This window comes from Calidris pugnax, unplaced genomic scaffold (assembly GCF_001431845.1).
Source record: "Calidris pugnax isolate Ruff unplaced genomic scaffold, ASM143184v1 scaffold50, whole genome shotgun sequence".
In the NCBI taxonomy this organism is placed as follows: Eukaryota; Metazoa; Chordata; class Aves; order Charadriiformes; family Scolopacidae; genus Calidris; species Calidris pugnax.
In genome coordinates this window covers 2,298,595-2,322,410 of record NW_015090780.1, presented here as the reverse complement: position 1 = coordinate 2,322,410, position 23,816 = coordinate 2,298,595, and the positions used below count along the sequence as shown (strand labels likewise).

General features: G+C 46.7%; 1 protein-coding gene across 1 annotated transcript in view; it reads right to left on the bottom strand.

Annotated features, from left to right (window-relative positions):
- The window catches only part of KCNQ2 (potassium channel, voltage gated KQT-like subfamily Q, member 2), a 70,199-nt gene that overhangs the window by 17,510 nt on the left and 28,873 nt on the right, over nt 1-23,816 (bottom strand). Inside the window, exons 10-14 of the mRNA XM_014954921.1 lie at nt 15,997-16,065; nt 14,000-14,029; nt 8,345-8,398; nt 715-938; nt 170-278 (exon numbers count right to left, since the gene is read on the bottom strand). Coding sequence (XP_014810407.1) covers nt 170-278; nt 715-938; nt 8,345-8,398; nt 14,000-14,029; nt 15,997-16,065 — 486 coding nt within the window. The remainder of the gene's footprint in view (nt 1-169; nt 279-714; nt 939-8,344; nt 8,399-13,999; nt 14,030-15,996; nt 16,066-23,816) is intronic.

Below are 23,816 nucleotides of genomic sequence, written 5' to 3'. Positions count from 1 at the left end.
TCGCCCTTTCTGGCAGAATTTTCTGCAAAGGAGAGCAGGCCACCCAGGGGAAAAACAGCCTGCAGCATAGACATTTCAGCATTTGCCACCTTTGCTTGGATTTAAATTTCCCTTTTCCCCACTCTATTATTTATTTTTGCAGACCGCTTCCCCCCTCTCCCTCTCTTACCACACTGCCCTGATGCTGACTTTCAGCCCTGGTGTCAAATCTTCCGTCACAAACTCGCAATTGCAGCTTTTGTTCTCATCAGGAATGTCTTCTCCGGGGAGGCTTGCTTCTGGATTTGGGAGAAGGAGGAATAAGGACAACATGTTACCATTCCCCGTGCTGGTACCACGCGAGAAAATGCAAGTGTGATCACAAACAGCAATCCCAGGGGAAGCAGCAGAGATATCTTTGCTGAGCATCTCGATGGGAGCATTTCCCAAGACATGTTATGGTGACATCCAGTAATGCCAACTGCAGCTCTCACCCATCTCTAGAAGCCTGACTCTTCCTCCTTTCCCCATCCCTATGTACATAAATATATACATTATCACGGTGTCAACAGGCGTTTTCTTATCTCTTATTATACTCTGAGCTAAAGGACTGGAAGGGAAAGGAGATTTGTGTAAGCACCCTGGCTGGTACCTCTGCCCTTCTTGGGTTGAGATGGAGAAGACGTTGGGGTTGGACAAGGCTTTGGGGTCCAGGGCAGCATCCCAAGTCCTCACCTTCTGAGTTTTGCCGCGACGCCGCTCCCTTGATGCGGAAAGCTTGCCGGGCTCGGCTGCGGTCTCCGAAGCTCCAGCTCTTGGGGACTTTGCTCGGGCTGTCCTCGATGCTCTGGTCAGCACTGGGGGACCTCCGGATGCCCTGAGCCTGTGGAGAGCCTTTCCCTTTGGTGCCAGCACCGCGGGGACTGGAGAAGACACGATCTTTCAAACTGACCTTCTGACTGTTCAGAGAAACACGTTGAAACAAAGACAAAAAGGAGACAGCAGGAGGAGTCATTCTGGAAACCACGCAGTCCTTCCCCACCAGCCATTAGAAACCAAGAGCACTTCCAAGCAGCAGTGAGATGTAGTTTTGCTGTTGGCTTTTTTTTTTTTAAATATAAATATTTATTTTCTTTTTTTTTTTTCTTTAAAGAAAGCATTGTAGAAATGTTTCCGCCATAATGAGTGAAATGGGAATGATTATTAAGAGAGAGAAAATAATGAGGACTTAAACAGAAGCCCCTTGTGGGATGCCAGGGCTGGCGGGACAGAATGACGTTAAACAATGAAGTTATGATTCCTTAAATCACTGATCGGCTCCGATCACGAGCGAGGAAGCTTTTCTTTCACAACTGCCTTCCAAAACCCTATGTCTAATAAAAAAATACTAATTTAAAAAAGCCTTTACCTTAAACTTTTAACTCTCTTGGAAACGCTTCACTTCCGTTGTTCAGACCTGCCCTTTCCCTTTCTTCAACTCCTGTATTTCCTCCCTCTTAAAACATGATCTCCCCCTTTTATATATTCTCAAGAGTTCCTCTTTTCCCAGCCATATACTTAAATACATAAATACAAACACTTAAATGTGCAATTCCTTTGTGTTCTATAAAGATTTGATCTAAAAACTAGCTAACATCTACCTGTACCTCTGCTACGGGTGTCATAAACACGCAAAGCAAAATTTTACGTCTTCAGAATATGGCATTTTATTGCTGTTTTTCTATTAAAATCCTATTTCTTTAAAACCTTGTAATTATGGTTTGAAAAGATCTCTCCCAGAAACAGAGATGATCTTACTGAGAAATGGTCTGCTGACCGCTCAGCTTGAATTATTTTGCAAATGCTGAAATTTGTTATTAAAAGCTTTCACCCAAATGAAGATGATGAATTTTCACATGAAAATTGCAAAACAAAAAAAATTTTGTGAATCTTTATGAAAGGGCAAACTTTATAGAGACAGCCCTGGGGAAACCAAACTGCAAATGGTTTTGGAGATTTTGATATTTTCTGAATAGCAATTGAACATTAAAATACACTAATAGAGGCAAGACACTTGCACGTACAGCCAATATTTTTTATATAGGTGAATCAAAACTGAGTAAAACCATGGATTAAATTCCCAATACTCTGTACCATTGCAGCAGCCACTTATCATTTTGCTGCAAACACTCTGACTCGATTTGGGGGAAGAACACGGCAGGAATTCTGATTTCCACATCAGATTTTCAGGTCACCAACCAAAGACCTGGGTCGTTTTGTGGGGTTTTTTTCTGTCTCTCAGCAACGCCACCTCAAAACTCAGAGCCAAACAGTCCTCCTTTGCCTTCCAAACCGGCACAAGGTTCTTCAATCAGAACTGAACTGCTGATATTTGAAGCAAAGCAAAACCCAGCTCCCTTTTCCCCGGCCGTGTCGGCTTGTGCTGCGCTGAGGGGAACAGACATTTGTCTGTGTCAGTAAAGGAAGACGACGTGACTCGGAGACACACAGGGAGCAGATTTGTTGAGTAAGAAGGTGCTATTTTTACAAAGTCACTTCACATTGGGAGACATCGAACGTTTACAGGGAGAGAAAGGTGCTTAGGCAGCATTTCCCCCCGTTGCGCAGCGCGATCCCGGGGAGGCACCCCCATCCCCGTGAACAAAGTGGGCTGCCAGGCAGGATTATTTGTGGCCACCAGCTGGGCAACCATTCCACCTTGAGAGAAAATAAAATTTGTTCACGACCAAGTTAGAAAAGGCGGAATTTTTCCAATTAATGCTGAGTTTTCAATTCAGGTGGAGACTGGAGATTTCATTTCCAGCGTGCTGCCCACCTGCAGGGTCTGTCTGAAAGCCACGGGGCCAACAGATGTTTTCAGCAGAGCTGGAAATCAGATCAGAGGCACAAATCCGCACAGGAATCTAGGAACAAGCATGTGCCTAAATACCTTTCTGGATGTAAGCCTTAGTCGCTAATGCTACAGAAATCATCGTACATAATGAGCCAAATGTTTAAAAGCAATCCTCATTCTGTGTTTCTTGGATTAGAAACCAGATTGAAAATTGATTTGTCATTTAATCCTAAATAGGCCAATTAGATTCTTTTTTTTCTTTATTTCGGTTGATTTTGCAGAAGAATATTTCTGGATTCTACTGCATTTCAGTAGTACTAATAGGTTGAACTACCTGGTCTTCTTTAAAAGCAAGTTTTATAAAAAACAAATCAGCAACACACCAGAATTAAGAATTCAAAGCAATCTCTTATGCCTCCTCCTCTGCTGAGCTGCTCCCATCACCAATCTCAGCATAAAACCAGTTGCCTGTCACTGAGTAAAGCAGGGCCTTTTCTTTGGGCCCCTTTTCCACTCCCACAATAAATGTGCTGCAAACGTTGGCAGGAATCACAAAAGGCAAAAAAAGAAAGCGTTGAACCCAGTGAGGAATATGAGCAAAGAGTTTAAAGCCTGAGAGCATGAGGTGCAACACTTTCACACATTAAAAAAATCACTTAGAAATCTGATGAACAGTTAAGATCTGGGTGGGTTTTGTTCCTGAGCACTCACTACTCAGAAAAAAACCCGACGCCTGACGTAACTTCTCTGTTTTAACATAGACAACATGAGACAACATGAACAATTAATTGATTTTTTCCTTCTGCCATGCAATTCTCTCATTGGAAGTGACACCTGGAATCACATGCAAGTACAGTCCCTGCAGAGGAGGATGCTGTTGGGGTCTGCAGGAGCTGGTAGGAAAGAGTCCAAAAGAAATATAGACATATATAGAGATATATGTTGTCAGCTAATCCAAGATCATGTTCTCATTCAACCAGAACGTCATGCAGAGTGACACAGAGTGTCTGGGAGGGGTGGGCTTTGGATGTCACTCGAGCAGATGGTAAATGAGCCTCAGTTGGGTGGGAAGTGTCTGTGTCAGTGACATGAATGTGAGGAGAGCAGTAATCCAGCCACACGAGACAACATGAACTAAAGCTGGGAATTGTGGTAGTTAAGAGCGGGGTGAGCACAGGGCAGGTGCCCTGCTCGTTCCAGGGGGAAGGGAAGGGAAAGAAAACTGTGGCAACCAGAGACAAAGATCATGGGAAGCTGTAACAGCGTAACAGGGCGGGCTTTAGTTCCTAAGTCTTCATAACCAATTTCAGTTGGCATCTATTAAAACCATATCCGATAACAAAACAGTTATGTTTCCAGGCTGACTTTGGGGAAGGTTTACAAAACTCCCAGCTTTTTACTTGAATTTAACAAAGGATAGAAACTGTGTTGGTTTTTTTCTCTGCTGCCAGTCAAAACAGGAGAGCCCGTGCTTGGACAAACACATAAGGACCAAGCCATGGTCCCCCCACTGACAGAAAGACACTCACTGCCTTCCTGGGCTTTGCATTTAGGTTCATTTATGTCCAAGAGCCCAGCACTCAGCATCAAAATACAAGTGATACAAACTAACCTTCAAATACAAATATTCGTTAACCTTCAAAAAAGCTTCCATCAGCCTCTTTAGGATGTTGGGGGTCTGAGCTCCCGTTTGAAACCCTCTGGTTTGGGCTTCATTCCAGAGTCCTCCACAGTAACAAAAAAGCTTCCATCAGCCTCTTTAGGATGCTGGGGGTCTGAGCTCCTGTTTGAAACCCTCTGGTTTGGGCTTCACTCCAGAGTCCTCAGAGTAGTATTAAACCAGCACTTTTAAAAAATGCGGACTCATTACGTTAACAGTAATTTTGGATCAATGAGAAGTATCACCTGTAATGTCTTGTCATTGATTTTAAACTATGCTTGAGCAATCATTTCATTTTCTCCTTTCATTTTGGAGGCAGCAAATGATAACCAAACCGGGTTGGACTAGAGTGGACTCAAATCTGCCTCTGCAGATGAACTCAGCCAGTAACAGTGTTCACTCTTCTGAGAATCTACAGCCAGGAGAAAGAGGTTATCTCCTGCTGGGACACGAGGCTGGTTTTCAATCCAGAGTTTGTGCTGATCTCACGCTGTATGAGAACAGCTTGCTAAAACCAGGCAGGAGTGCTGGGAGTGATTGATAGCCTTTGTGGCTATCGCTGGGCTCCACTCTGGTCACAGGTGGGAGTAAGAGGCAGAAACCAATTACTGGAGACATGAAGGAAAGGAAAATACATCTGTGTGTGCAAAACTTGCCATGACTAGAGCAGAAATCAAGAGAGGACCAGGCTCAAGCCTGGTTTGCCTCCGGTGATTTCAGAAAAGCCATTGCAAAGGTGAATTCAGCCCGGAGAATGGAGTTTCTAGGAGAGGAACCTGGGCATAAGGAAGACAAAAGGTCAGCCAGTGATCAACGTCATGGTGGGTAATCCCTCTTCATCTCCAATGTTAGATGCAGGTTGAAGAGAGTGACTGAAATCATTACGGGGCAGAGCAGAGCTGCACCATCCCCACAGCCACCACATCAGCGTGGGACCTCAGTGAGTGAAGGGACACTGGAGCCAGACACGTCTTTAACCTCAGCCTTTGGTATTTTGCAGCACTGCTTTTACAGTCACCCCTCTCTTCCTAACACACAGCCTTTTTCACCCCAAACTGATGTCGAGCACTCTCAAACAGCACATCAGACATATCCTGCGTCTTCTTGCAACCTTTTGCTTTTTGCCAGCTCAGCTCTTCTGCATTGCAGGAGCAAAGCAAAACAGCTAAATTGCATCTTTGAGCTGGCTGATTATTCCTAAACAAGACTTTAAGAAACATGCTGCAGCCAGACCCGCAGGCCAGTCAAGGGCTCTGCAAACACCTTCCCTTCCCCAACCTGTGTGCCACTTCTTCCCACCATCAGGTCTCTGTGGTGCCTTCATCTCTCCAAGTAGATGCAAGAAAAGTCTCTTACAAAGCAGAATATGATAGACCTGATAATCTGGCTTGGTACAGTTACATTACAGCCTAAAAATGCACGCATTATTGCATTTATTGACTAGAGAGCATTGGTTTAGTGCATTAAGAAACCACAGCTTCTAAGAAGTTTTCTATTAATTTACCTACATTGAGTTTTCCATAATTGCCTCATCGTTTGCTCTTACTTTGTTATATGCATCCTAGATGAAGGCTTTAAGCACTCAGCCCTAGATGCATCAAAGTGCTGGCATCTGCCCCTAAGAGTGTGTGCAGTGGGGGGTCGCAGGCAGGTAGCCCAAGGGGCCAGGAAAACAAGACATTTGCATTATTTTTATGTCCCTTCAAGGATAACCTATAGTTTTACTAAAGCATGGTGTGTAAAACACTACATTCAGGATGGATGCAGGTATGAAAGATGCTCTTGTAGCTAACCTGAAGTTCAAGACTCCTTTTTGACTGGAAGAACCACAGTCTGTAACCCTCCTTCTCTGGGTCTCCAATGAATTAAGACAATCTTGAGATAATAATTTGTATCATCCTCCCTTTCCCTTGCAGAACTCAAGACAGGGGAGATGAAATGAGGACCACAGTGGGAAGGAATTCAGTAGAAAATAGAAAAAAAAATTACAGTAGCTTTACCAATTAACTATTCATGCCTAGGAAGACATGCAAGGAAGACATTAAGATCAGAGTGGCTGATTTTCCAGAAAACAGAACTGGACATGGACAGGTGAGAGGACAGCATTACGAATATCACTGCTTGCTTTAATCTCTGCCAAAAACCAACCTCAACATCGAGCAATTAAAAGGAGCCTTCCTCTGGGGAGCAGTCCCTGCTTGCACTATGCCTCCGCCTTCAAGGATAAAACAACCTCACCTGGCAAGTGGAAACGCTACAGAAATCATGAGAATTTATTTTTTCAGCTAGACTATTGACCAAATCTTTGCCACTTGGAAATGCATTGAATTTCTGTCTGTGCAACTGATGATCACCCCATATCTAAACCAGAGCTTTCAGGGATAAACCTCAAGGAAGACCACAGCACTGTCAAAACACATAGCAGGAGGCTAACTCCGAGATTCAGGCTATTTATCCAGGTTGAAGGGATTTCCTGCCATGGAAAACTGCTTATTATGAAACCTTGATCATGCCCCCTTCCTCTTTGTTACCCATCCGGAGATGGGATTTACCACACCCCTTCTGAGCTGCTGGTACAGGCAAGTCTCAGGCACAAATCTTAGCCTCTTGACTGACAGATAATCAAAATAGCCAGTAGGGAAAAAAATAGCAAGAAAAGAAAAGATACAAGTTGGAACAATTAATGGAGAAAATCAGAGAGACATGTACTTTTGAAACTGCAGTTTGTTGGCTTTCTGAGGGAGACAGAGACTGGTGATTTTGAGAATTGAAACGGACTCCAAAAAAGAGCATGCAAAAATCCGATTTCACAAACATGCGGCATCACTCGGTGCCCTGAGCTCCTGAGCTTCCTTCCACCTGCCTGGCTGCGGGGAAGAGCTGATGGGGTTTCACCTGACAGCATTCACAGCATGCAAACTCCGGGCATCGCTCACTCAAGAAGGTGCATGTTTGCTGCTGAGAAGCAGTGTCTGGGGTGGGGGAAGAGGCTCCTCCAGGGCAGGCGTGGAAGTAGACGCCGTATTTATGCATAAATAAGATGCACGTATCTGCATACCCTGACGGCCATCAGATGGGTGCACTAAGGGATGCTCACTGGGAATTCTCTGAAGACGCCTAAGAGTTGTTCAGATTGATGAAAAAGATGGAAACTCTGCCCAGACAAAACTCTCTGCTCTAGCTATCTGTTCCCCGTGGGATCTAGAAACAGAACCATTCACAATGCCACGTCAACGCTACGGGGAACCCAGATCCCCTACGTCTGGTGGGACAGGCTGAGATTAGTCCTTCTCTAGCTGCGTAGTAGAGGTGCTAGATAGGCAAGCCATGGCTTCCAAAGGCCACAAGTCTAGGAAAGGTCAATTTGCAGTGTTCAGAGAGCCAAAGGAACGGTGATTGAGCAGAGGGAGGAAGCTGGAATTTCTCATGCTACTAACTTGATATTGCTGGAGAGCGCAATTAAATTTGTAAGGATTCCTGGACCCTGAGGAGGGATGGAGTGATAGGGAGGAAGGGGTCTTTTTTAAAAAAAAAAATAATAATGAAATTTTTTAATTTGTTTTAAAAGTTTTCCATCATTTGTTAATCTTTAGTTCCTGGCCTCCTTCCTTGCTGAGCAGACACCAGCTTGCTAGCCCAGACCAAATTCCCCATCCTCGTCTCTTTGATTCACATGTTCTGCACGATTAGCAGACAAGGAAGCCTCTAATTTCTGAGCGGGCAAATGGGGAGGCTCTTTCACCTTTTTTTTTTTTTACTCATCTAGTACCTCTATTAAGCAGAGAAGTGATCAGAACGGGTGGTAGCAGGGTAGAGGGAGAATGAGCCGTGCAGCTTTTGATTAGTTCCGTGCGACGCATTTCCCGTGGTACCTAGAGTTTCCTGAGCAGCATCCGCAAAGTGACTCTCTGCACGGTTTGCTTTTACTGGAAATGAGGGGAGAGTAAAAATTAGACCTGGAAGCAAATGCCAGACAGGAAACTTTTGATTACTGACTCTAGGTTTAAAAGACAGGTGTTTTGAGGGCCGGGTTCATGACAGGATTTTTCTGTTAGAGTGTTAAATGGAAAAAAAGAATAGAAATCACAGGGGGAGGTTCTGAAATTTGTCTCTCTGTGGTCAATATATTAGAAATGTTGCATTCTGCATTGAATTGGTGGTATCAGCTCATCTACAATTGACTAAATCCTGCAGGAAGATTTTTTCATCTGTATTGGAAACAAAAAGTAGTCTCTTCTTCCTCTAAACAGATAAAAAAGACTTTTTTTTTCAATTGTCTAAGCGATGGAGAGCCAAAACTTTAACTTGTTTTGTTCAACAACATCCAAAAGGTTCAAATTTCTCCTTTTAAAAAAAAAAAAATATCACAAAGAGACCTAGTTTATCTGCAAATTATTTGCACTTTGCATACAGGAGATAGCATTATATTAAGCCTGGCATTAAAAAAAAAAAAAAAAAGATAAAACCAGGGTGTGGTGCAGTCCCTTATGGGAAGGGATACAAAAATCTGTGTTCATGCATCTGTTTTTTGTAGACAAGCCCTACCACTTCTGGTGAGTCTCTGGCTTGGCTGAGGCACCACCACAGCTCCTGTGAGAGCCCACCCCAAATCACTGCTCAGGCACTGCCCTGCCAGGAGATCGCCACCACCACCAGGGTTCTCCACGCCATGGAGCAGCCCTCTACCTGCAGAAGGGTAAATGCTGTGGCCCTCGTCACCCCACCTGGCCACCAGCGGGCATGGCTTGCTGAGTTCATGGACAGATGGAAAAGGCCAAAGGGCATAAAAACCCAACCTCATGTTACATTTGAACTCGGCAATCGGAAGAGCTCATGGGCACACGCAGAAGGAATTTGCAAGGAATTCTCTCTGCTTCACGGCATCTTGTGCAAGCTCAGCCAACACCCCCCCTCCATCCTGGGGACTCCTCAGGCACCCGCAATGGGACCCCCACATCCTCAGGGAGTCCTGGGGACTGGTGGGGCTACCAGGGCTGTTCTGGAGCTGGGGTCTGAGCATTGCGGCATGGAAGTGGGATATTCAGCATGCAGAGCCTCGGGAAGACATGTGAGTTTCCCTCCTCTTAGTCTCCTCTGTGGTCCCTACGGAAAGATGCAGTCCCTTCTGTGCAAATAATCCGCTCCCCTGAAGGCAACTGATTATTTCCAGATTACTGTCAGTCCCAGCATGAGTCTCTGACACCAGTTGAATTGATTAGAAGGTCAAACCCCCAACCCAGGCTACCATGGCCCATCTGGCTCCTGTGATTGACACCGGTTTCCATGGGCAGTAGTGGTTAGTGACACCTCAGACACCCTAGGCTGGATGAGCAGGGGCCCACTGAGTCAACCAAAGGCATCCTCCAGTGCATACAAAAGCCTGAATCACACCCCTGAACAGTGTATCTCAGACAGACATACACATACATTGATATATAGATAGATATACGCACAGATATACATACACATTACAAGGTGGCTCAGTCCAGAATTCACTCAATATAATGGCCAAGGTCTTGCTGAGTTCATTAGGGTCAAGGACAAACCACAGCTGAGGACAACCTTCCAAAGAGGTTCCTCTCATTACCTACAGGGCTGAACTCATGCTGGACAAAGTAATCTGAGTTTTAGCTTCCCAGTTCCCTGGAATTCTCCTGTTTCTTTTTCTCTGATATTAATGTATTATTATGATCATTTGGTTCATTAATTTTTAGCTTTTCACCCAATCATATTTTGGAAAATACAAGAGGAACAAATGTGGTCACAGATGCCTTCAGATGTTGATCAAACCATCTGTTAAAAAGCATCTGCAGCTCACTTTTCATATAGAAGCCTCCACGGTCCTGGCTAACCATACGTCCATCTCTTTGACATTACAATCAGAAGACAAAATAAACAGAGACGAGATGCTACAGCAAATTTCCAGCCTGATTAACGAGGGAACAATCAAACCTTGTTACCACTCTGATTTGCTGACTTTCTGCAGCAGGAGGGGTGAGAAAAGCCCCATCAGAGAGCAGCCCTCCTTCCCCGGGGTTATGAGGCAGAGAGGACTCATCGTTTGACCCTGCGTGAGAGCAGGGTGGAGAGATGCTTGGATGAGCACTACCTGGGGACAGGGGCTGCTTCTCCTGGCCAAGACAGATGGTAGAGTGGACACGGTGCCCAAAGTGATGGGCAACAGAGGAGGCTCTGTAAGCAGATTTTTAAAAAGGGAGAAAAATAATAATAAAAAAAAAAAAGGAGTGGGTGTGAGGGAGTAGGGAAGAGGTAGGTAGCATGTAGAAAAAGGCCACCGTCTTTTCCACTCATCCCAGCTCTGTGTCACGGGGAGATGAGCCCCGAGCAGGTCAGCTCACAGCTTCCTGGCACTCGGGCAGAGATGGATGCAGACAAGCTCGCGGTGGAAAACACACCAGGAATGATAGAGAAAGGACGTAACCTGTCTCGGATCAGCTGGTCCCATTCTATGCCAAGCCCAAAACAAAAAAGCCACCTGAGTAATTCCAGGTGGCCCCGAGCCTCCGCCACGCTAACCCCATCACCTCCCCATGTCCTCCCACCCCAGGCAGCAGCTCTCCGAGCACTGCCTGGGCAGGAATCAGCACGGCTACAGCGGCATCAGAGCCAGGGGGCAAGACCCCACATGCTGCCCCACACACTGGTGGGGCGTTTGGGATGCTCCTGACCTTGCAAGGCAATGCCAATCTTGCACAGCACGCTCCCATGAGCCGTGCCAGCATCCCTTCTCTGACTCAAAATATGTTAAGATGCAAAATAGTGGAAAAAAAACCTTTTCTGTTCTGTTTGCTGTAAGGACTTTTCAATTAGGGAAAGAGGGTTACAGGAAATCAGCCACTCTCTAAACATAACTACGATGGGAGGAAGATCCAGGTATCTCCAGATGAGAGACTACGTTTCCTTACGTGGATGGAAATGGAAAGTGGTAAATCCTTTAGCAGCTGGAGCAACAAAAGCGTGGTGCTGGGGTCGGCTATGAGAGAAGATTCATCCTGAGGAGTTTCCAAAGTGATAGTCATCAGCGACAGACCACGGCTGGATGATTAACCGACGGGTGGGCTGAGAAACAGCACAAGCTTTCTTTGCTAAGGGCAGGATGACACATTGAGCATCATTGTGAGCCTGCTGGAAATCAAAGTGGGTGGGAGATTTGGGATGTGAATGGAAGAGAAACTTTTTATTTGGGAAAATAGCTGATTTGCCCCCCGCCCCCGAATATAGGGACCAATTTTGTGAAGTTCCTCCCTGAGGTCTGAGATGTTATGAGATGGAAAAGGGCAGAGGGAGCAGGTAGAATTGATACTGCCCTAACAAAACCCAGAAGGGAAGAGCTGTGGTTCTGCTCTATGGCAGCTGAATTGAACAATATGGCAAGGACTCCAATGTCATCTACACAGCAGCTGCGGACCCTCAGCTTCAGAGTCTGGTTTAGCATCTTACAACAGAGGGCATCAAAACCCTCTGTGTCACGAGAGACAGATACACTACAGGAGCAGGAAAGCAACGTTTGGAAATGACCCCAATGATGTAGCTATACATAGGAAAAAAATGCTCTGAAAAAGGGCAGCGAAAGGCTCTATTTACTTCTTTCTGTGACACGAGATAAAGAAAGCAATGTAGAAAATGGATGTAGAAAGGGAAAAAATCTGCAACCCCTACAAAGAAACATATCCAGCCTGGTGTTTTAACGGGTGAAAATGAACCCTGCAAGACAGGACTGAGATTCAAAAATAAGAAATAAGACTACTGCCTCAGAAATAAGCCTATTGCCTGCTTAGGATGATGGCTGGTGGGACCCTATGAGGGACCATCGATCCTAAGATTTCCTTAGCTATGGAGCTGATCGGGTTGAAAAGAGATTTTTGTCTCATTGCACGGTCATATGCCTGCGAGAAAAGTGGATTTACCCTTTGATGCATCCAAAATATGTCACTGGCTGAGACAGGGCAGCGGAGCAGCCAGGCCCCTGGGATGAAAACGCTGACCCTCCTGATGCCACGGGCCGGTGGCCAAGATTTCAGCCCTGGTCTGCTCCCAGGGAGCACTTCCCACATAAGGCTCCCTGCTTTAATAAAGCTGGATGGAGGCTGCCTTCGTTCTTGCTGCACAGGCTGAGACCCCGCGTAGGGAAAAAAAAATAAAATTCTGGATAGCTGAAACATGATCTTGGCAATTTGGATTATTTGGTAGGAAAGTGGATGGAGTGCTGCGCAGGTTCTGCTTGCAAAGAAAAGCTCAAATGAAAGACAGAAAAAAGAGTAGGGGGGAGAAAAGAAGGAAGGATGGAATTTTCCTCCCTTTACTCAGCACCGTATCTACCCAGATATCTTTGGTTGGATTTAATGCCAGGGAAAATTTGTTTCTGGCCTCTTATAAGCTAAAAGGCACAGCAGAAAATTACATCTGCAAAATGCCAGTTATACTTCTGAAAAACATGTTCAGTCTTGACAATATTTAGGCTGTAAGCTATGTTTTGAGATATGAAATGGAGGATCTGAAAGCCAAGCAGATGATCTCCACAGATCATCAGTTCTGCGTCTTGCTTCCCAAGAAAAAAAATGAGATTCAGCACCAGAACTACTTCTTAAAAGAACTGGGAAAATATAGCACAAAAAAAATCCCAGAATTAAATAATTCAAAGGGGATGAAAAGTATCCTAAAATTATTCCAGATACCAGCCCTGCTGCTTTCCCTGGGACGTGTGAATAGAGAAAAGCTCTCCCCTAGGTGAGATTTATGGCTGGCCTTGGAAGGTGCTCGCCACGTCTCAGAGGGCGCCCGGCTGAGCACGCTCTGCGTGGTGGGCTGGAGGCGTGGAGGGAGGACGGAGCAGTGACCGTGCTTCATCCAGAGGTCGTGAGGCCAAAGGGGATGGGGTGGAGAGAAAGGGTGTCTCTGCCATGCAACGTCGTGCCGGGTCAGAGAGCCCTCCTGTGTCCCACGGAGCAGCAGGTCCCACGCAGCCCCACGCGGTGTCCTGCAGCCAGAGGAGCTCAGGAGAAGTTGCTACCTTGGTGACAGGGTGATGGCTTCACGTTCCCCACCTCACCTCCGCCTGGCACGGCGTTGGGTGATGGAGACATGGGCAAAGCATCACCTACCCATCGGCGCTGATTGAGCCTGCGTTAATACTGTTTCAGCTACCACTCCAGCAACAAAAGTTAAGAAACAAACAACAACAACAAAAAAAAGCAGCATAAACCAAAAGCCCTGCCATCGCCCCGGAGAAGTGTCTGCCAGCTCTGCCCGTGCTGCCCACCGCTCTCTCTAGCCCCCACAGCCTCGCTACCCTCGCAGCTCCAGCCCGAGGGCAGGCTGGAAGGAAGATCTGATTTAAGGTCCAGCATACACGTAGATAACGTTGGACTGGCACAGCACAGAAAAAAAGCACGTTAATACCTAGAATGCTTCCCTCGATGGCGCCACGACATGGTACACACACGCACACACGTACAGAGAAATCTAGGGGGAATGCATGGGAATGGCGTGTTGGCAGTGATACAGACCTTGGCGATGGTTCGGGCTGCTGCTCTTTCCTTTAAACAGAAGCAATAGTACATTAGCATGGTGTCAGGTGGCAAAAGATGTTGCTGCTTCACTGTTAAAAACATAACGAAAGGACAATACCAAACAATACAACTAAGTGGAAGTTGTGGACAGAAAAGAGGGAAAGGAGAGCTTAATTCCTGGAATTTCTGGCCCGGACAGAAGATCACTGGAGACTCACACAACCTCAGAGAAGACACATACAACGCACAGGGTTGAAGAGTTTATCCCAACCCATCCTCGTGCCTAGGCATGACGGGGACACCTGATGGTCGTGTGATTTGTGTGAGCACAGGAGGACTTCTGTGGGCTCAGAGAGCTGCCCCCTTCCTTTGGAAATGCACCGCCCTGTCCTTTTTGTGCACATAGGGAAGGATCTGAATGGCCCTCGTGATCCTGGTGCACTTGCTTTTCCCTCCTGGCCATTGGGACTGAGCTAATGTCAGATCTCTTGATGCACGGCTTCATCCTGCCGTGCTAACACGTGGTCCTTGGGGGACACTGGTGGGAAGGAGTATGGACCCCTGCCCTGACATCCTGCCACTCCAGGTAGGGCTTCTGCCTCCAAAGCCTTTGGCAGCTACTTCCCCACAGGAGTTGGCAAAGGCTACGTGGAGGGAGTGGGACGCCACAATTTTCATATGCGGTTTTGTCCTGAGAACCCAAACCACTTGATTGCCCTGAAAAATCACTGATGTTGAGGACAACGTAATCCGAACACCCGCAAAAGGGTGGGTGTGACGCTGCAAGTCAAGCTAAGGCCACACAGAAAAAAAATATCTCCTTCACTGACAAGGCATCTTGGTGGCATTTCCCTCCAGCAACGAGGGAAACCTGCTCTGCCTTCAACTATTCAACTGGGAAATTGCATTTAATCTGGGTCCTCGAAGCAGCCTTGCCCCTGCAGCCCCACAAAAGGGGGAGCAGACTGTGTTCCTCAGCAGACAAGGTTTTGCCTCCCCTAATGCCAGAGAGACTAAGGGACAAACCAGATTGTGAGAAGAGACCTGGGCAGGAGGAGCTCAATTACTTCTGAGCTTGATGCTCTACCAGCCCTGGTCCTGCCTCCACTGACCACTGAGATCTGCACAGACCCTGACCCTTGGGCTGAAAGCAACAGCCAGGAGAGACTCAGAAAAATACCCCTCCACCCTCTGCTCCTTGCTCAGACAACCTCGAAAACCCAGCCTCAGTCACTAGCTCAAATAATCACATTTTTAAAGTTTGCAGCCACGTGTCTACATATCTCTGCTCTCTGAAGAGACATAAAGCCCAGGGCAGGTCCCATCCCACGCTCCCCAGCTGGTCCCCATGCCCACAGGCACAGCCAACATCTCTCCATCCCTCCCAGGGTCTGCACCCTCCCCACTCAATTGGGGCAACCTCGCCTGCTTAAAAAAAAAAAAAAACCACAAGAATTACCCCTCTTGAGCATAGTTTTAAGCTGCAGGACTTCTGGCCTTCTGGGTCAATCCTTGTACCTTGCCATAGCAAATTTAGCCAAAATTTCTCTCCGCTCCAACCTTGCCTGCTCTCTGGGGGAGGCGAGGGAAGGGTGGAGGGAACAGAGAATGAATTAACACATCCTGGGCCTGAGTCTCCTCTGAGGGTGGTGAAGAACAGAAAGGTCAGAGGAAAACCGGGAATGCTACCTCGATGAGACCCTTCCAAAATACGACTTTGCATTTTCGGCTGAGCACTGTGACATCACTCCAGAGCCAAGTCAGGCTGAAGAAATTCATGTACAGCACGGGAAAGGGATGGGGAGGAGGTCGCTGAACGACCCAGGGGGGATCAGCTGCCAAAACCTCTCACATCTTCAAGGTTGTCCATATGCAAAAAGTAGGAAGGAAAAAACAACAAAAGAAAAAGGAAAAAAGAAGAAAAACCCCCAAAACTAAAAGAAAAAAAGTTGCAAAGCATGTGCTTTCCAAGCTCTCTTAACTCTGCTGCTAACCTGAATGTCAGTCCCGACTTGCTCTTCAGGTTCCTCAGGAGCTCCAGCTGGTTCAGAGGAGGGATGAGTCTACAGGGAGAAAATAAAGACCATTAATATTCCGACAGAGCTGATTTCAGAGCCTCCTGTCTTGGAACCTTCCCCCACTGCCCCGTCCTTACAACTAGAACCAGCTTTGTGCCACCAACTGCAACGGGGGGACAGCTCGGGAAGGATGGAGAGAGGGGTTTGGCTGCTACTTCCACCAGTGTCCTAAGGCAGAGCGGTGGGGGAAGAGAGAGAGAGAGAGAATGACAGCAAGAGAGAGAGAGAAACTTGTCTGCACCACCGGAGTTTGAACCTCCCCAGAAACCAAGGGGCTGCCAGAGTTTCTGCACAGCACGGCGGGGTTCTGGCAGGAGAGTTGTTTCACCACCTGTAGTTCAGCAGTTGGCTTTGCTTTGCCTGGGGCTTCAGCTGTGTATTTAGTGGGGAGAAGCTTGAGTTTTGGAGGTAAGCGGGAAAACTCAACCCTACTGCTCTTGGGAACGCAGGGAAGCATGGCAGGGAGCAGCTTATAGGGTGGACAAAACAGGGAGCTGAGGTCAGGACCACCCCAGGAGAAAGAGCAGTGTGCTCTGGGGTCAAGTTTAGCCAATTCCCTACTGTCCGTGCTAGGTGTTGCCCCAAAATGAGGCAAAATCATGTATTATTACCTTCTGGATCCAGCAAGAAAAAGAACCTGACAATGGGAATCCTGGTTAATAATTAAAAAACACCCAACAAACACACACCCTGGTGCCTATCCTGCTTTTGTGCTAAAAACCACTGAATTAGCTTCCACATCCACTTTTGCTTTCTTCCCTCAGCCCCTGGGAGACTGGGGCTTCCTCCATAAATATTTAAGGCTGACATTCACAGTCAAGATGTGAGCTGGAGGTGTCGGGGGAAGGACAGAGAAACGCTGCACGCAGTTGGGAAGAGCAGCATCTACTCAAGAGCGGGACTTGGGGACCCTGCATTCGAGGTCAAGGCCAACGGGGCTCATCCCAGGGCTTGCTGCAAACTCTTTTCCAGGCCACCAGCATGCCCTTGTCAAAGCATTGAAGTGCCACACGCCATCACTGTTCCCAGAGGGTGCAAAGTCAGCAGAGCAGCCGCCTCCAGTCATTGCTTGTGACAAGCGAGTGGGAGGACGCATCGTTGCAGGGATGAAGGGGAGGATGAGGAGCTCCTGAGGGGCTAGGAAGGGGCTGCCTGCTGCTGCCCACATCATCACAGCCCAAAGAGACACAAGCCCAAGGCAGCGTATACTTAATGGTTTTGCTGGAAAAATGAGACTTGTAGGTTTTAAGGACAGCAAGAAGGTTCTACTTAAACTGTCCCAAACCTTAGGACTGGAAGAAAAGGGGTGCAAGTTCTTGCAGACTAATGGACCAGTCTCAGCTGAGGTGCTGTAAGAAATGGGGCTGTTGCTTACTGTAAAATAAAGGCAGAGATATTCATGTCCACATTTTTTCCAGCCATTACGAGACCAATAGTTTCACAGTTTTCCTCTAACTGAAAAAAAAAACCCCGAACAACTGGAAAACCCTCTCCTCTGCATGCACAAAACTCATCCTCCAAACCACAACCCTTCAGCAAAGCAGATTTGCTGTTCCCAAGATTGAGGCAATCAGAACATTTTCCAATCCTAAGTATGGAGAAAAGAATAAAAATAGGCTTGAAAATTTTGGCTCAGCTCCCCAGTCGAGCCCTGTTCGCTTCCACCCAGAGAAGAGCACATCTTGATCTGATGAATTAATGATCCTCTTCACTCAAGACATCAGGAAGAAGCTGACCTTGGTGCAGTGGAGCAATGCACGAGCGCTGGGCTGTCACCTCCCTTCAAACCCACCCTAGGGTTTGCAGATTTGTTCCAAGATGGGAGATGGTGGTGCATAAAATCCAGCACAAAGTGTGCTTAGCATTTAATGAAGTGTGCACGACTGCTCTTCTTTCCGTGAGCTAGTTTTTCAGGGAGATCCATACTCAGCAGAAGACAGGACAACAGCCCCACTTTCTCCAGCTGGAAGCACAAATCCAGTGCTCCCAGCGATGCAAGTCTCAGAGCTGAAAAGCTCATTAGCTCACTAGATTGAAGGATTCAGGATCCCAAAAGGAGCTCCTTCCTTTGCATTATCCCATAACACAAGGCCTACAGTGTGCTGAAGGTGACAGTCTCTTTGGCCACCACAGATGCTCCCAGGCAAAAGGGGGAAAAAAACAGAAATTCACCGCTTCTGTGGCAGGGTGATGGTACACATGTGGTGAAAAAAACCAATGTTTTTAAATACTTATTAAAATGGGTGTAAACTCATCCATGTACTTGACCTGAAATTCAACCTGCACTGAATGCTCAGCATTAACCTGATATTACATGAGAAGCTGGGGAAGAAGCTACTGCATTGCACTATTTCACCAGAACCTCCAAGAAAAAGCAGGGCTCTGCACAACGCTTTAACTGGGCTTTGCTACAAAATGCTGGATGGAGGGCACCCTGCACTGGTGTGTGCACCCAGGGGACAAGGTGCCACCATGTCCTCCAGAGACATGGAGAAAGGACCTCCGGCTGGGGCATCTCACATTTTCTCTCTCTCCTCCTGGTCCGTGGGTCACTTGTTAGCAAGGGAAGCATGTTTTGGTTAAAGGGGAGCGAGGTGGGAAGATCTGCACGCCACAGGAACACACACAGCTCATGCCACCCACCAGAGCGATGCTTCCGAGTCACCTTCAGCTGCTTCCCACCACCCCTCCCAGTACAGCACAGAGAAACACCACACTAACTCCCAGTGCCAGCTCCCCCCATCCAAAGGGAAGGGAAATTTTCTATTCCTGGTAGCACAGACAACGTTCAAGCATCAGGGGACAGTAGGGATATCATGCCTCCGGCCAGGACATCACCAAAACCCCACAACACGAGGAGGGCAGCAGCACACAACAGTGGGTGGGAGCTCACACAAGAACACACACACACCACGACACGCACGCAGAGACCATGATGATCTTTTTCAACAACCCCAGGATGAACAATTAGGAAGAGGGTGACAAGGAGATGGATGCTGGAATGGAATGGGAACGTAAATGAGTCTCCATGCCGTGCTGGAGTTCCTATAGCGAGCCAATTATTGCCCTAACCATGACTTTATGTCTCCAGCCTAAGCTATTTTTCATAACTGAGAATGTTTATGAAACTTATAAAATATAAAATATTTCATTATAAGAAATGGGATGCAAGTGACACATTCTTATTTCACGCCCAGCAGTAGAAAAATGTCTGATGCTCACAACAGGCTGTTGATTAGGACAACAGGAAAACACATTCATAATATTATACTTGCAATCCATTGATGCCATTTGCTGTAAATTAACCACCCAAAGTGGTAAGTGTGATTTACGAAGGTCATAAAATTTGCATCTGTGAAAACTGGAACCAGGTTTGGAAATCAGGCACTAAATCACATCAGCTCTAACGGCATTAATGCATCTAGTGAGGATTTAAACTGTTCTAAGAACAGAGCTTGGCCCACAGTCTTGAAATGCAAGCCATTTATTCCCCATCATAAAATATTGACTTGACTACACCTTCAGATACCCACCTCATATAAAATATGCCTGTGATTTGAAAATCTACTCTTTTCTGCAGAACCTGAGATAACATTATTTATAATAAATCTTACCCAGCCACATAGAGGTCTTTTTGTTTGGATTCATCCCAAAAGACTAAGCCCTACATTGAGTAACTGGGGCTAAGAACTTCTTGGCTTTAGGTCAGTCTTAGAAGAAAAACCTGAAATGGAGAAGTCCTGCTGAGACGAGCTACCCTTTTCCCAAAAATCAGACTGGATTACTAGAAGAAATGAATGATCATTTCAGTTTAGCATTCCACATCTTTCTCTCCTCCAGAAGTCGTCCTCAAAAGCAGGCACGGCCGCTACTGCGATTTCATCCTGTCTACCACTGATGTGTCCCACGGTGCCACCACACCAGCAAATTCAGCAAACCTAGAGTTACCTACAGCTCCTACAGCATGAAGTGAGACAAATGACACGATGAAGAATGGGAAAAGAGGGAGGGAGGAAGGGGAAGACGCAGGAGTGATGGCAGAGGGAAAATGGAAGTGTGAACAGGGAAGTTTTCTTGTCAAGCGTTGCATGAGTTGGAGGAGGTTGGTAAGACCATCAAGAAATCATCCTTAAAAAAAGCAAGCTTATCAAGCGCTCTCCCAGTCTCCTTCCTTAAATCCTCATTTTGGCAGATGGTTTCCCAACACTTGTGTGTACCAATAGCTAAGGTGTACATGGAGGTGCACGAGTTAGTCTGGAGGCAGCAGGATGGGGAGTCTGGTTTGGGCTTTCACTCATTCCTTTGAAAAAACTGATCTTCAGAGGTTTTTTTGTTTGTTTGTTTTGTTGTTTTTTTTTAATTAAAGGCTTTGCATGTTACAGTCCCAAACGAAGAACAAGGAGTGACATGACACACAGTTTCAGAGTCACATGCACTTCATACCTGGAGGCACCGTACGTTTGCGTTTGCGTGCTTTTCAAGTGTTTTCACCAAAGAAAACCAAAGGGATAAGAGAAAGAAAAAACAGGGTGGGGGGGGGAAAGGTAGGGCAGAGGAAAGGGGGAAAGAAACAGAATAAAGAAAATTAGCATATGAACGAAGTGTTTCCCCTGGAGCAGATGTGCTGTGACCAGGCAGCTGGTTCAGAAACCACTGTGTGCCCGTGTCACCCTCAGGGACAGGCAGTTGGCACCGTGCTCCAAAAGCAAACGGGCACCACACAGCAGGGAAAATGTGGGGGCCTCCGAGAGATTCTTGATGAGACCTCCCCAGCCATCAGTCCCAGCAGCCAGAGACTCCTTGGGCTGGGCTGCTGGCTTGGGCGTGATGTGCTGGTGGGGTTTTTTTTAAAGACCAATATAAGAACATAGATGAGATCAAGGTCTTGTTCTCATGAGTGACAATAAAGAGCAAAATTTTTTTTTTTTTTCAGCAAATCCAGCGGCTGATGCATAACAGGTGACAATGTCTGGGTGCACCAAGCTACACATGCATTACAAGCCCAAACCGTACCTGCATGCACAGGAACCTCATGCAAATTTCAGATTTGGTTCCACCACGTTTTCAATTTAAAGATGAAATCTGAGATACTCTCAGAGGTCACCATATTTTTCCCAAACCAGTGAGACTAGCTCTACTGCAGTGATGTTCTGGAGACACGACAGCTCCTCCAAGGCACATTTTAACAATTTTCTCACATCAAGCAGCCAGTCTTTTTGGAGATGCCTTGGGAAGATGCTCAAGTCACAGGGCTCCTGCTATGAGGAATAAGCACCCCAGTGTTGAGCAGAAAGGGTGCCAAGGTAGCAGTGACTGCAGATCACCCCCAGGAACCCGGGAGGGAGACAGGGATACTGTGTTCCTCCAACCCACTCCTTAACCACGGTGGGCACCACAGCCACAGGGCAGCACCCATCACCTTCATGTGATGCTGGGCTCAATGTGCCACTGAGACTGGACCAGTGCCCAGCTGGGTTAGTGAAGTGGGTAGACGAGGATAAATGGACAGTGTGAGTGATGGAAGCTGCAGCCAGAACATACAGTCACCCCCTCTTTTTTTATATATATATTTTTTCTCATTAATTTATCTGCCTGCATCTGAAATATATTTGGAAGAGGTTCGCTGCTTTCTTAGTAAAAAAAATCCAGTTTGACTAATGGCTGAATCCATCGGTGCACCCACAGCTCACCCTCCCAAGGTGATGTTCACTTTGCCTGCTCAAGACAGAAATCCAGTTTGACTAATGGCTGAATCCATCAGTGCACCCACAGCTCACCTTCCCAAGGTGATGTTCACTTTGTCCGCACACAGACAGGAGCTGGGATTTAAGGGTGAAGCTGGGAGAACTGGGAGCAGCACCCACAGCATCAGCCAGAGAAACTGCTACGACTTTACCCAGGCTTTCTATTCAAGATAGCTGGGCTCTTCAACAAATTACATAATTTTTGTTCCTTTTCCACCCTAAAGTTTTTATTTAGCCTGTTCTGGAGCTCTTTAGCTTAGTTTTCTTGTATGTATTAGCTCCATGGGAAATACAGGTTTCCTAGATTAAGTAGCAAGTAATTACTCCAGTACATCATCATGCAAAAGGGTGTCACTGTACGTCTGGCCGCGTGGTAGGTTCAGTCTTTCAAAGAGCAGTAAAACCTGACAAAGTCCACTGAAACCAGCCCCTGGCTTTCTGTGTTTTACAGCAGACTTTAACCCAGGCTCTGGTCCTCATCCTCTCCAGTAGCTGATCTCAGCCAGTGCTGCAAACGCACAGCGAGAAGGTCAAGTACTGGGAGGGAGAGTTTTGATGGGGGGTGGGTTTAATGCTATTGGAAAACAGTTTTGTTCTGCTTTGTTGGGTTGGTGTTCGTTTTTTTTCAAGCAAATTCTTTAAGTCCACTCATAAATCTCTAGGAAAAAAAGCAATCAATCAGACACACGCTGGGAGTGAATCCAATGAAAACTTACTGACCACGACAACGCGACTTCCAACAGGATTTTAAGCTGGTTTAACAGGCTGGCTGCTGCCTGTCAAATAAAGGCTAATGCTTACCCTAGGAAATATAGCCAGATTCTCTGCCTGAGGGCTAAAAGGTACCGGTAACATGGCAAAACACAAAGGGATTCACACTTAAAGTGGCACAGCCCAGTGCTGGACCACAGCCCTGCTTGGGAGCAGGGAGATGGGGCACAGCAAGCCCCCTCACCCAAGAAAACCCTGTGAAGCTACAGAAACATCTAACCAACACATCCCACTCCTGTACAAACCCCAAGAGATCTGGCCAGCCCCTAAAAACATGCCAGAAAGGGATGCACAGCCCTGCCCAGGATGCAGTGCAGTGTGGAGTGGAAAATGAACCGCAATGTTTTACATTTTAGCTTTTGGGGAAGCCTCCTCCTTGATGCCACCAACCCCGAGAGTGACAGGGGGATGCAGTGCTTCCCATCATCCTGGAGGACAGCGAGGCACAGCAGGGGACTCTGTCCCCATCTCCAGGAAGCTCCAAATCCCAAGAGGCTGTGAATTGTCACAGCTCTGCTATAACCTGTCTTGTTTCAGCTGAAAGAGTTGCCTGGGTGAGATGACAAGTTACCTCTCCTTAAAAGCAAGCCAGATGGATGGTGCTAAAACACAGCAGTGCTTTATCAGCACCATCCCTCACGGCTCTGCTGTCCTTCCCTACTCGTGTCAACAGATCGTGATGGATAAATGAAATGCAAGGAATGGGAAAACGCTCACTGAATCCTGATTTGGTTTTCCTCCTCTTAGAGAATATAAAAAAAAAAAAGGAAAGGAAAGGAGGATCCAGGGCAAATGCACCCGGGGAGAAAGCTGGGCCAGTCAAGGGAAGGAGAGAAGTTTGCTGAAAGGCAGAAGGACCATTAGAGACCAGGTGGGGTGGTGAGGAGAGCCCAAGCCAAGAGGGTGGCATTTACCTACGGTCCAGAGCAGCTCGGGAGGGAGGTTCTTCACGCCTGGGCACAGCAACTGTCACAACACAATGCAACTACCAGTGGACGTGGAGAAATAAGGGTGAAAAAGAAGAGCACGTACACACACAGACACAAAAAGAAAAAAAAGAAAACAAAACACAACAGGGAAATTAAAATCAAGTCAAAAAGAAATACACCAAAAAAAAAAACAAAGAAAAAAAAAACAACTCCAAAATAAAAACACATACCAGCCCTTAAGAGCTCATGAAACCAACTTTTTAAACTTAAAAAAAGCAAGTAAATGAACAAA